The sequence below is a fragment of the Sapajus apella genome, unplaced genomic scaffold (genome assembly GCF_009761245.1).
Source record: "Sapajus apella isolate SASKATOON/1434 unplaced genomic scaffold, GSC_monkey_1.0 scaffold89, whole genome shotgun sequence".
Classification (NCBI taxonomy): Eukaryota; Metazoa; Chordata; class Mammalia; order Primates; family Cebidae; genus Sapajus; species Sapajus apella.
In genome coordinates, this window is record NW_022437029.1 from 5,062,480 (window position 1) to 5,076,548 (window position 14,069).

The window sequence follows — 14,069 nt, forward strand, 5'->3', positions numbered from 1 at the left end:
AGTGAAAGGGGCACTCACTGTTGGGGATGATCCCATGGAGCAGGTGATCTCTGAAAAAAGAAAAAGGCAGATTTAAAGTTGCAACTCGAAAACTTAGAAACAAACTTCCAATATTTTATTTTATAATATTTAAAAGATATTTCCTCTTTCCTGATAATAAAAAATAAAGAAAATAAGTATAATAATAAAGAAATAAATGTAACAATAAAGAAAATAAATGTAAATGAAATTTTTGGGGAAAAAATCAGACAAGTGTGAAAAAGAAAACATACCACTTGGAAGCAGGCACTGTGGCTCCCGCCTGTAATCCCAGCACTTTGGGAGGCAGAAGCAGGCAGATCACTTGAGGTCAGGAGTTCGAGACCAGCCTGGCCAACATGGTAAAACCCGTCTCTACAACTTGGTCTCTACTAAAATACAAAAATCAGCCAGGCGTGATGGCACACACACTGTAGTCCCATCTACTCTGGAGGGTGAGGCAGGAGAATCACTTGAACTCAAGAGGCGGAGGTCGTAGTGAGCCAAGATCATGCCACTGCACTCCAGCCTGGGTGACAGAGCAAGAATTCATCCACTCTAAAAAAAAAGAAAAGAAAAAAGAAAACATACCACTTGGAGAAAACTGCCATTTAAACCTCAATGTTGCCTGGGCATGGTGGCTCACGCCTGTAATCCCAGCACTTTGAGAGGCCAAGGAGGGCAGATCACCTGAGGTCAGGAGTTTGAGATCAGCCTGACCAACATGGTGAAACCTTATCTCTACTAAAAATACAAAAATTAGTGGGACATGAACCCAGGAGGCAGAGGTTGTGGTGAGCTGAGAGTGAACTGCACTCTAGCCTGGGCAACAAGGGTGAAACCCCATCTCAGAAAAACAAAACAAAACTAAAATTCCTCAATGTCATTGATTCCAGTCTTGTTTTCAAAGTCCCAATATGTGTGTGTGTTCTCTGTGTTTCACAGTTAATACCCGGCATCACACAATTAGCATGTCTGCAGTTTTACATTCTACTCTCTTTCCTCAACCTTATGCCATGAACATTTCCCCTTGTCATTAAAAATTCTCTGGAAACAGGGAATGATGAACCATAGTCATAACTGGTCTCACAGTTTGGCATCATAGTCCAACCTGTGAGAAGGCTATAATTTTACCATTTTCCTCTTTTTCTAATGTGATAATCATTTCACTTTGGATTATCCATTTGTTTGCCTAATTTTTTTCTCTTTCTGGGTTTGGTGAGTGAATGCTGTCTTGTTTATCAGCACTTTGTTAGAGAGCCATGATATTACACTTATGACCAATAGAAGTCTGTTCTAGTTTCTGAATCAAACAGGTTCATGACGAGCGTGGCATCCACGACATGGTGTTGAGAGCAGACATCCTGGACCATCATGAAGTTACAAAACACACAGCAGGGAAGCCAAGGTGTTCAGACCTGTCAAGTAATTATCTCTATTCACACCCTGTCCAAAACCATTCAGCCCTCACTTCTTCTTGGTTTCCTGTTGCATCCCTCCTCCTTCTTTTTTTTTTTTTTTTAAATTAGCCCCCAAGCAGTGGGATTCTATGGAAATGTGAGTCATTATTTGTCTTGTGTGGCTCCAGGTCCTACCTTTTCCTGCAGGAAGCCCAAACAAGCCAGGGTGCAGGGGAGGCAAGACGAAAGAATAGGATAGGCAGGCTTGACACAATTAATACCTTGGTCATGTCTGCAAATGCAGAGGGTCTTTCAGGGAAGGAGAACCAAAATGCACAGGACGAAAATGACAGAAGACAAAAAGAAAAGTCAGCCAAATCTAAATGCAGAATTAGAGGCCAGAAATTCCTACTGTCAACCAGAGATTCTGACAATTTCATCTCCTCTAACTTAAAATCATTGAAAAGCCTTCCTGTATGTTTAGTTGCAAAATAAAATTAAGACGCACATCTTAAGTACCTAAAGAAATTATGAGAAAGTATGCAGCAGGCTCAGATTCCAGCCCCGGGAAATAATCTGGTGTCTTGGAGAGAAAAGCAGAAGTAAAGTGCCTGGTTGTCCGGTAACATAATACTCTGCACATTTGATGATACTGAGTCACCCCAACCAGGACTGTCCTGTGATTTCATTCTAATATAGAGAACAAACACAACACAGTTACAATGAAAAAATCAACTGGGATGATACCCTGCAGAAAATATAATTAAGTTAAAAATTATATCCTGATAGAGAGAGCTCAAACAAATCAATAGGAAATACGCCCCAATAGAAAATGGTCTGGTGGTAATATATACACACACAACGTACACAATGACCAAAGGACATCAAAAGTGCTTACCTTACAATCCAATAAATGCAAGTAGAGACAGCTAATTCTAGTTTTTACCCAACAAGTTTTCTGGGGTAGGAATATTATGAATTTGTGTAAGAATACCATGAATTATCATCAGGGGTGGGAACTGAATGTAATTGTTTACAGTTGGTTGGAGAAAGCAATTTGGCAGGCCACATGTGGGGATCTATCCTAGAAAATGACCAGATATGGATGGGGACTTATGGTGTTTAAAACAGGAAAATTACAAACAACCTATATTTCCAGTAAAGGTTATGGTTAGGCTGGGCGGTGGCTCACACCTGTAATCCCAGCACTTTGGGAGGCCAAGAAGGGTGCATTTGCTTGAGCCCAGGGGTCAAAGACCAGACTGGGCAACTTGGCAAAATACTGTCTCTAAAAACAAAACAAAACAAAACAAAATTATCCAGGTGTGGTGGCACACCTGTAGTCCCAGCTACTTGGGAGGCTGAAGTGGGAGGCTTGCTTGAGCCTAGGAGGCAGAGGTTGCAGTGAGCTGAGATCATGCCACTGTACTCCAGCCCAAGTGACAGAGCAACACTCTGCCTCAAAAAAAGGGGGGATATGGTTAATTACAGTACATCCCCCAAAATATTTCACAACTATTATACAAGATGCATTTGAAAATATTTTAATGTGAAAATGTTTGTGATACTTGACGCAAAAATAATGATAAAAGTTAATATTTCTTGGGTGCTTTCTGCATGCCAGGACTGTTTTATTCTCTTTACATGTGCTTTCTCATTTCTTTCTTAAAAGAACCTCAAGAAGTAGGTACTAATATTACTATTATTAATATCCTCACTTTACATATGATGAAGTGGAAACAAGATGGTTATCTTACCCAGGGTTACAATCTAAGTTCCATTCTAGGCTTGGTGCTGTTAAAATGTTACCATATTATCTGATGCCCATTTGTCTGTCTGCCTGGGTATCTGTCAATCTACCTACTATCTTTATCAATTGGGGTCCCGACAGGAAACAGCACACTCAAGTGAAAAGAATTGAAGAAGCTTGTCAAAAGCAGTCCTTATAATAGGTGTGGCCAGGAAGCAAGGCAGCAAAAAGAGGCCACGTGGTACTCAAGGCCCAAAGAGGAGACAGAACTCAAATCAGGAAGGAGAAAGTCTTCTGAGGGGTCTTCTTGTCTAATTATTATCTGTTCGTCCGTCATCCATCCACACATTGATCTTTCAATCCATCCATCCACACAGCCTCTGTATGACTGGATGAGGCAAGAAGACAGCAGATAACAGGTAGGAAAGTGAATTGTGAGACACATACCCTAGGGGACTTGTTTTCTCAGGTGTTTAGCTGAAATGTGGTTACAGAACTCTACAGAAGCCCTTAACACTCATCACCTTCAACAAGGTAGAGAGAAGAGGACACATAAGGGGCTTTCCAGCTTCAAAACCACCCTCTTCCCTGTGAAGCATGTGTGGGAGGGGTGTGGGCCCCCTCAGGCCTGTATCACTCAAAGAGTGTCCTCAGACTCCTGGTGGGCACTGAAGGCAGGGCTGGCCAGCGGCTCCGGCAGGAGAGCGGAAGAGATGGGGACAGCTCTGGGTTTCGTAGGCTCACCCAGTCTGTGTAGGCCAAGAATGGCTGTGTCGTCTCCATGAAAGAGCTGGCATGTGGGAGAGCCCAGACTCTCCCCTGCAAGGCCCCCCGGATGGGTGATCAGCCACAGCAGCCCCAGGAGGTAGAACATTGATTGGGTAGGCAGCATGTGACCGCTGAAAAGGATCCTTCACCAAGCCTGGCGATGCACGCTGGGACAGTCCCAACGGGGCCCTGAACACCAGCACCAGGAGGTCAGGGTCTGCCTGGCCCCCAGAGCCTGCAGCCATGAAGAAACGTCCAGCCACTTACCTCCTTCTCTCCCTCCCAGAGGAGTCAGGCCACACCTGGTGAGCTGTGGGAGGAAGGAGAGGGAGGGAAGAAGCCCCAGGTCTAGTTCTCTGTGGCAAGATACCAAACTGGAGGGGATGGGGAAATGGCTCCACTTTAAACCAAGTTCGGAGTTTTGATATTATCTGGGACTGGATACTTTAAGCATCAGACTGATGACATTCTTGGTTAAGTACAGTAACAAGACTTTGTATCATCCAAGAATTTCCAGCAAGGTCATGCTGCTTTCTCAAATGCTCACTCAGGAGCTGGAGAAGAACTAGCCACTGGGCACCTTCAGACACAAAACAGGAAGACGAAGTCGCCATGTGGTTACCCCTCCAGTTCCTGCCAGTCCTATATGTGTGCATGAGTGAGTGTGCACGTCTGCAAATGAACTACACACACGTGCCTATATCTCTGGACAGGGAAGTGACAGCCGGTATTCATTTTCTTTTTTTCTACACATTCTCCTCTAATTTCCACATTTCCTGCAAAGGGGATGTAGTCCTTTCATAATCAGAAAAACATCACTAAATGTTATTTCAAACGAGGAAGTTGGCCTTCCGGAAATTCCCTAATCCATATAAAATATCACTTGTACCAGGAATGAGCCATACCCATCATATGCCCTGTACTGCCACAAAGGGCAAGAAACATTCCAACATCTGCACAGGAACCTGGCAAGAAACCGACTCCATTCCCAGGGGCGGAGGGAGGAAGTGAGAATTTCGGATTTTGTTGCTTCTCTTGTAAACACACTTAGGGATCATATCCTTTTCCTTTCCCCTCCCTTCTCCATTTAGTCACAAATTCAGCAGCATGGAGATCCTTCCCAATACTAGCTCAACTGATGTGGCCCATTCTTCAGGCAAATTTCCAATAAGAGCTGAAAGTTAGTACCTTGGCATCTTGGGGAATTCTAAGGGGATCCTAGAGTATTGAGATTTAAAAATGCCAGTCTGGGCGCGGTGGCTCACGCCTGTAATCCCAGCACTTTGGGAGGCTGAGGCGGGCAGATGATGAGGTCAAGAGATCAAGACCATCCTGGCCAACATGCTGAAACCCCGTCTCTACTAAAAATACAAAAATTAGCTGAGCATGGTGGTGCATCCCTTTAGTCCCAGCTACTCGGGAGGCTGAGGCAGAAGAATTGCTTGAATCCAGGAGGCGAAGGTTGCAGTGAGCCAAGATTCATGTCACGGCACTCCAGCCTGGCGACAAAGCAAGACTCCATCTCAAAAACAAAACAAAACAAAACAAAACAACAAAAAAAAACAAGCCACCTAAGTGCATGTTGTCACACACTGGTGTCTCTTTAACATTTTATTTTTTATTTATTTATTTATTTTTTTGAGATGGAGTTTTGCTCTTGTTACCCAGGCTGGAGTGCAATGGCGCGATCTCGGCTCACCACAACCTCTGTCTCCTGGGTTCAAGCAATTCTCCTGTCTCAGCCTCCCGAGTAGCTGGAACTACAGGTGTGTGCCACCATGCCCATCTAGTTTTTGTATTTTTAGTAAAGACCGGTTTCACCATGTTGACCAGGATGGTCTCGATTTCTTGACCTTGTGATCCACCCATCTCGGCCTCCCAAAGTACTGGGATTATAGGCATGAGCCACCGCGCCCGGCCTTTAACATTTTTTTAAATGCTTTACAGTAGAATTACCATGGAGGTGAAACAGTCTCATAATAAGATCTTTAAACAATCGTGAACAAGGGCTTCTGCTATGTTAGTAAAGGAGGTAGGAATCCCATGGAGCTAAAACTCGTCAAGCTAAAGTCACCCCCTTCCCTCTGATACGGGTGGTAGGTAGATGGCTGGATAGGAAAAGTCTGCAGGACCAGGACACCCAGCACTCAGCTCAGTCTTGGATGATGTTTCCCAATATTTGGAGTGATGAAATGGCAAAATATGAGCTGGATGATAGCAGCTGGGGGAATTCCCAGCTATTGAGAAAACCTGTTATAAGGCTGTTTCACCTCCATGGTCACCTAGCAAGATGGCTTGATAAAAGACATACTTTTCAAACATAGCTGCTTCAGCAGGTTGGGAAGACTGGATGAACCACCTGTGATTCAAGAAGATGGTGAGAAATAGAACTGCAGGTAAAAACTGAAGAGAGGGCCAGGGGCGGTGACTCACGTCTATAATCACAGCACTTTGGGAGGCTGAGGTGGGCAGATCACGAGGTCAAGAGATTGAGACCATCCTGGTCAACATGGTGAAACCCTGTCTCTACTAAAAAAAAAAAAAAATACAAAAAAATTAGCCAGGCATGGTGGCATGCGCCTGTAGTCCCAACTACTCAGGAGGTTGAGGCAGGGGACTCTCTTGAACCCAGGAGGCAGAGGTTGCAGTGAGCTGAGATCACGCCACTGCACTCCGGCCTGGTGATAGAGCAAGGCTCCATCTCAAAGAAACAACAAAACAAAACAAGAAACTGAAGAGGTAAAATACAGTAGGAATAAGAGAATAGCTACTCTTGGGTTCAAGTAGTTAATTCCATGATGTTAACAGTCTGACCACACTATTTTGTATTTATATAAAGTATTAATATTTCACGGTTTACAAAACTGTTTTGGGAGGCCTACCTTAATTTCAACTCTTTAGAAAAAAGTACTTTAGGGTTGTTTCTGTTGACTACAAGCTTAAAGTGAAATCAACAGATAGAGAAAAATAAAAGCCAATAGTAGCCAAAAACTGGTAAGCGCTCTTGTCCTTTGAGCACATCTGAGGGAGTGGGTTGTACCCTTGGGGCCACCTTTAAGAGAAACATCAATAATTAAAGTCATAATAAAACTGGTGGGCAGGGAGGCAAAGGGACAGGGAGAGGTGAACAGTTGTGTCGAACATGTGAACAGCTTCCATATTAGAAGACTCTGTGATTATCAGAAGTGCAAAACTTTCACCAATGACCAGAAGTTTCAAAAATGAAGACTGTTTGGAAGAATGGATCTAATCATTTCAATGTTTTGCAAGTAAAATTGAAATCCACAGGACTGCTCGGGGGAGGGTGTGGTCACATCCTCTGATGTCACTCAGCCATGTACCCCCTAACTCTGCAAGTTCACTCCTGGACATACAGATGCAAGAGAAAATCTGCACAAGTACACCAGGACACACATACACAAATGTTCACAGGGGCAACAACCCAAATGCCCATCAATGAGTGAGTCGATGAGTACATTGTGAAATATTATACAAAGGGCCATTGAATTCTGGTGAATCTTAAGATACTATTAAGTGAAAAAAGTTCCCAAAGATTGCAAACAACATGATATCCCTTTTAATAAAGTTAAACAACAAAAACATAAAATAGGCAGGGCACAGTGGCTCACATCTATAATCCCAGTACTTTGGGAGGCCTAGGCAGGCGGATCACCTGAGGTCAGGTTCAAGACCAGCCTGACCAACATAGTGAAACTCCGTCTCTGCAAAAATACAAAAGTGAGCTGGGCATGATGGCGGGTGCCTATAATCCCAGCTACTAAGGAGGCTGAGGTGAGAGAATCGCTTGAACCTGGCAGGTGGAGGTTGCAGTGAGCCGAGATCACACCATTGCACTCCAGCCTGGGCAACAGAGTGAGACTCCATCTCAAAAAAAAAAAAAAAAATTAAAAATAGGTTTTTAAACAATACATATAAGTGCACTCAATTTCTTTTTCAAAAGGCAAGGTCATCGTGAACAGGATGAAGGTTCCTACCAGCAGAAAGAGCGAGGAGATGTGATGTGGGGGACTGGCAATATGGTTCATTTTGTGTGGCAGGTTCATAGGTGCTTATTACATTGTATAAAGAACCCACTAAAGTAAGTTCTTAAACCGTGCATTCCTCAATGAAGACAGTGTGTCATTAACCAATCCAATTCCGTCCACCTGAGGACCACTGAAAAAGAGGGAAAGAAGGAAGAACGGGAAGGAGGAAATTGAACCGGCAGCCTTGTGGCCCAGTGAACAATCTCCTTGTCACCTAGATCACCGAAATCCAAGCCAGATGGCCACTCAAAGGGACATGGTTGTGCAGGTCATGAACTGCTCCAAGGCTCCTGATGAAGAGTTGTACAGTTTTTCATCAGCCTGTGTTCTCTTTGCCATGCCACAAATCCTGGAATGGGGTTGTGTTTTCCCAGAAGGGGAATCATCTTCTTCTTTGCAGAAATGTGCCGTCCCTTCACCCAGCTCTATGCCCCGACAGCACTGTCTCTGCTAGAAGAGGGCACCTGGTCCTCATAAGAGGCTTCCAGCCAAAAGTGCTTTAGAAGACATCTTCTATTGGGTGTACACTTGGACGAGGTGACCTCCAACATCTCTTTGAGTTCACAAACATTTTGGGGGAAGACCAAGTAGAAAGAACTCTGAGTCACAATTCAAGAAGCTGTATCTGTCACCCACATATTGCAACCAGCTGTGGGACCCTTAGCTTTAATCACTCCAGGTTTGTTTTCTCGACCATGAAATGACATGAATGCTACCTGCCTGGACTAGGTGACTGTGACAACCAGAAATTCAGTTAAGGGCAGGAATTTTTATCTGTTTTGTTCATCGTATCTTCAGTCTGGCACACAACAGTGGCTAAATAAACATTTGTTGAATGCAGAGGGTCTTGGACAATGCTTGTGCTAATGTTTGCTGTACAGTATGTGGTCTTAAACAAAGTTCCAGGATATAGATCTTAACCTCCAGAGGCTAAGCGTGGTGGCTCATGCCTGTAATCCCAGCACTTTGGGAAGCCAAGGCAGGTGGATCACCTGAGGTCAGGAGTTTAAGACCAGTCTGGCCAACATGGTGAAACCCATCTCTACTAAAAGTACAAAATTAGCTGAGCATGGTGGCAGTTGCCTATAATCTCAGCTACTTGGAAGGCTGGGGCAGGAGGATTGCTTGAACCTGGGAGGTGGAGGTTACAGTGAGCTGAGATCGTGCCATTGCTCTCCAGCCTGGGAAACAGGACTGAAACTCCATCTCAAAAAAAAAAAAAAAAAAAAAAAAAAATTCTTAGCCTCCAGAGGAAATCTTTTAAGAGACAATGAGTTCTCTCAGTACAATCAAACTGTGAGAAATATCAGTTGTCCTATACCGCAAAGTGGCTCTCAGAGCTTGTGTGGTGCCAATGCAGCTCTCAGAGCTTGGCATTCTATGCAGGGAATAGCAGCCCAGCAAACCCAGCTCCCTGAGGAGTGTTCGGAGCTGCCATAATTACATTCCCTTAGGTGCTACCCCATTCCTCATCCTTCCTGGCCCCTCACTATGAAGTGTGGACAAAGGGAAGTGGCTAACCAAATGGCTCTTCAATAAGCTGAAGGATGTTGACCAGCTGGTGGGAAGGAAGCCAGAGATACCCACTGAAAATCCATTAGACCCAAATACATTTCAACATTTCTTCCATTAACTTGCTTCCCTTTTTTGCACTCAGTGAATAGAGCATTCTTAATCTTCTCAACTCACCTTCCCGAAGGTGGCCGGGTTGACTTGGTTCTCAGCGTTTTGCCCACAGGACTCCACGTAAATCTCATACATGAGACAGCGAGGCACACTGCACCCTTCGTGAAAGCAGAAGTTGTCAACCAAACTGCAGGAGAGGAGGACAAGGAAGAGGAAATTAGCATTTGTTTTTCTAGAGCAAAATATGTTGACAAAATCAATGATCAAGGCGTATGTGAGGTCCCAATAAATGCAACATGTCTAATTTATTAAATTAGACCCTGTGAGCCCTGCGAAGGCCCGCAGCTGGCATCACCTGTTTATCTTTAGGCCAGTGTTAAGTATATTGATTGTGGCTTTTAGAAGATCAGAAGTCCATAATGTGTTTCTGTTTTTGTTTGCTTCTTGGTAGGTTGGCATGCTAAAAAGAAGTTCAAGTTAGGCCTTCAGCAGACACTGTTTCATATGCCCTTATAAAGATTACAGCCAAGAGCTACATAGCTAGAAAGTGGAGAGTTATTTATTCCACTTTATGAATAAGACACAGAGCAATACCCAGGTAGAGCCTGCCACCACTGCAGGTGACTGCAGGAGCCAGCTTGGCTCCCCAGGCCCCATTTGCCTGTGACTCAGGCCAAGGGGTCACATCCTTCCCTCTCTGATCCCTGTTCCTCTGAAGCAGTTGCTTGCACGGTTCTTAAACTCCTGTGGTTTTAGGGCAGGCCGTGCTGCTTGAATTCTTTGAATTGCAATGAGGTGTAAAATGCAAGACACCAAGAGACACCAAGAGAGGCAGAGTTCTTTTGCTCTGCTTTCTTCCCCATTGGGTATACAGCCAAAGCAGCACAGGGCGAATGCAGCACTGCCTGTGAACACACCTGCAATGCCTGTGACCTCTGTTCTAACTGGGACTTTCAACTACCCAAGTGCTCCTGGCCGGGGGAGGCAGGGTGTATTCCTTAGCAATGAGAGGCTCAGCCTGAGGTTCACAGACCACCCCCAGCCTCTGGGGACAGCCAGGTGCCTGTTCGAGCAGCAGTATGTGAGTGTGGGGCTGAGTGGTGAAGGCGACCTGGGTCAGAAAGTGTCCGTAGTGACATCTAGCCAACCTTCCTTTCCTGGTTGGGATAGACCGTCGTTCTTTAAAAAAAACACACAAAGCAAGCCAGTATAACTCTTAAACAAAGAGAAATAGTTATTTAGCAGAGACTTTACAGACAATACATTTCCTGTCCAAGCTAGGTATGGATAATATACAGCTTATCTTCTGGAATGAGGTGCACTGAGGCCCAAATTTACTTGGGAACTAAAGGACATAGTCACACTTGTTAACCCCCCTGGCTTCCCCCCCCCAAAAAAAGTAACATGGACATAAGGAATGGGGGAATCTCTGGCCCTAAATGCTTCTTTGGGGTAACAAATTACCATAGGCCCAGTGGTCTCAAACAACAGATATGCATTCTCACAGTTCTAGAAGCTGGAAGTCTAAAATCCAAGTGCCAGAAGGGTCGGTTCCTTCCAGGGGCTCTGAGGGAGCCCCTGCTTGATATTTTTCTCCTTGTTTCTGGTGACTGCCGGAAATCCTTGGTGTTCCTCGGCTTCACTCCAGTCTCTGCCGGTGTCTTACATAGCTGTCTTCCCGTGTGTCTGTATCTCTTCGAATTTTATTTTATTTCTTTTTTGTATTTTTTTTTTAGTAGAGAGGGGGTTTTGCCATGTTGGCCAGGCTGGTCTCAAACTCCTGGGCTCAAGTGATCCAGCCACCTCGGCCTCCCAGAGTGCTGGGATTACAGGTGTGAGCCACCACGCACGACAAGCATCTCTGTGAATTTTCTTATCAAGTTACCGGTGATTGGACTTAGAGTCCATCCTAATTCAATATGACCTCAATTTAACTAATTAGTTACATCTGCAAAGATCTGTAATTACATCTGCAAAGATCGTATTTCCAAATAAGGTCACTTTCTGAGGTTCTGGGTGGACATGAGTTTTTCTGGGGGGATAAATAAAGTGGAATAAATAAATATCTATTAATAATAATAATTTATTAGTAATAAATAGATGTTTATTTATTTATGAATAAATAAAGTTGAATAAATAAATAATTCAACCCAGTACAGGCACCAAGGAAGTAGATTTTCTGGGATGCTTCCCAAAATCAATGTGGGAACCTGACACTTAATGAAGCTGCCACTGCATCAGTTATTTGGCTCAAGCTGAGCACAGGGTAATTCCTATTGGTGAGATGGTGGGGAGTGGGAGTGGCAGATTCCATTCGTAGTCAGCATACAGTTATGTATATACCCCAAACAGAGAGGAATATTTATTTAGCAAAGACTTTACAGATAATACATTTGCTTATTGACATTTGTTTATATATATATATATATATATATGGAGACGGTGGCGGGGGAGAGAGAGAGAGAAAGTCTCCCTCTGTTGCCCAGACTGGAATGCAGTGGTGCAATGATAGCTCATTGCGCTCTCAAACTCCTGGGCTCATGGGATCCTCCTGCCTCAGCCTCCTGAGTAGCTGGGACTACAGGCACGTGATCATGTCCAGATACTTAAAAAAAACATTTTTTTTGTAGAGACAGGGTCTCACTATGTTGCCCAAGCTGGTGTTGACCTCCTGTCTTCGAGCAATCCTCCCACCTTGGCCTTCCAAAGTGCTGGGATTACAGGCACAAGCCACTGCACCTGGCTTATATTTCTTTTGTTAAGACACTACTTGTTGATATGTGAAAAACTCAATATTGGAAGTATCACAGACAAATGTTGGCTAAATCCGGGAAACTGTGGCAAAATGTGATGTGCATTGAATTCAGACTCACTTCTGTTTATTCATAGTTACTCCAGATTTAGTTAGGGAACTATCTCCTTAAAAAAGAAGTGTAAAAAATACAAACTCCTTAAAATGAATTCTAGTTTTCAATATTTGCGGATTGTTCTTTCTTGTGACAGACGCTCATTTGTTCTGTCTCTATGAATTGCTGTCTTCCAGTTTCAAAATGATGCTACTGAGCCTGCCTGTTACCTGAGTGGAGTAGGAAGGCCAAATAATACTCTTATTAAGAATAACAGTGAAGGTCTGTGGTCAAGAGTCCTTCCTGTGCCACACATGTAAAGAAAGGGCCGCCTTTGGACGTGAGCCCTGTGTGGCTGCTTTGATCCTGGCAGTTCCAAGAGAGTCATCCTGTTTCTGACCACGTGTCTGTGGTCATTTGCCCAACATTCTAAGCCAAATCGCAGAGACTGGCCAGTGGCAGCCAGTCAGCCTACAGTAACTGGACAAACAGAAAGTCTGAAAGTGGACTTTGTCACCCAGTAGTTGCCTCAGCCTTCAGTGTCCGCACACATGTGAAATTACCATCATGTCTATTGCCCTAGGGCTTTGAACCTCAAAGACCCAGGTTTCTGTTCTGACTCTGAGACACCTGAGAGTGTTTGTGATTAGCAAACAAGTACATGAGGTGCCCAGTACCCTAGCATGCACATAGAAGCTCTCATTATTATCATTTTTATGTCTACCATCAAAATCTGGAACGGAAGCAAGAAAGATGCTGATGTTGGCAGAGTGGCAGCACAGAGCACCTGCTGTAGGTGAGCCTGACTTCCAACCAGCTGGGGCTCCAAGGAGAGACTGAATGGGGACTGGCAGAACTGCTGGCAGGTGACACCGGTTAAGGGTTTTATACTCTGCCACCAAAATGTCCTTTGGCAATACACCTGGCAATAAAGCCTGTCTACATTTGAAGTGAATCAGATCACTAGATTCCTTGCTTAGCTGCATAATGACATTGTTTTCCTGGTCTTGCCATCAGACAGGGTGGATTATTAAGATCTTGAGAACATTCATGATATTCTCCTCATTTTGAGTGATGAACAATCTGATGATTGCTGACTTCAGAGCACAAATACTTAGCCAGTGGTTCACACATTCTCTGAGTATGCTTTAAAGAAAAATGTCACAAGCAGCTGGGCATGGTGGCTCACTCCTGTAATCCCAGCACTTTGGGAGGCCAAGGCAGGCAGATTACCTGAGGCCAGGAGTTCGAGACCAGCCTGGCCAACGTGGTGAAACCCCATCTCTACTAAAAACACAAAAATTAGCTGGGAGTGGTGGTGTGCACCTGTAATCCCAACTACTTAGGAGGCTGAGGTAGGAGAATCGCTTGAACCTGGGAGGCAGAAGTTGCAGTAAACTGAGATTGCTCCACTGTACTGCAGCCTGGGAGACAGAGGTTCCATCTCAAAAAAAAAAAAAAAAGAAAGAAAGAAAGAAGAAAAATGTTGTGAGCCCCCCACACAAGGAACTACAGGACCTTTTGGTTCTGGCTGATCAAAAGCTACCGTGAGTGCCGGGTGCGGTGGCTCATGCCTGTAATCCTAGCACTTTGGGGGGCCGAGGTGGGTGGATCA

At 44.3% G+C, this 14,069-nt stretch overlaps 1 protein-coding gene across 1 annotated transcript in view; it reads right to left on the minus strand.

The window, feature by feature from the left end:
- Positions 1 to 14,069, minus strand: part of RFX8 (RFX family member 8, lacking RFX DNA binding domain) — a 65,782-nt gene that overhangs the window by 48,051 nt on the left and 3,662 nt on the right. Inside the window, exon 2 of the mRNA XM_032255488.1 lies at positions 9,672 to 9,795. Within this exon, the coding sequence (XP_032111379.1) occupies positions 9,672 to 9,795 (124 nt within the window). The remainder of the gene's footprint in view (positions 1 to 9,671; positions 9,796 to 14,069) is intronic.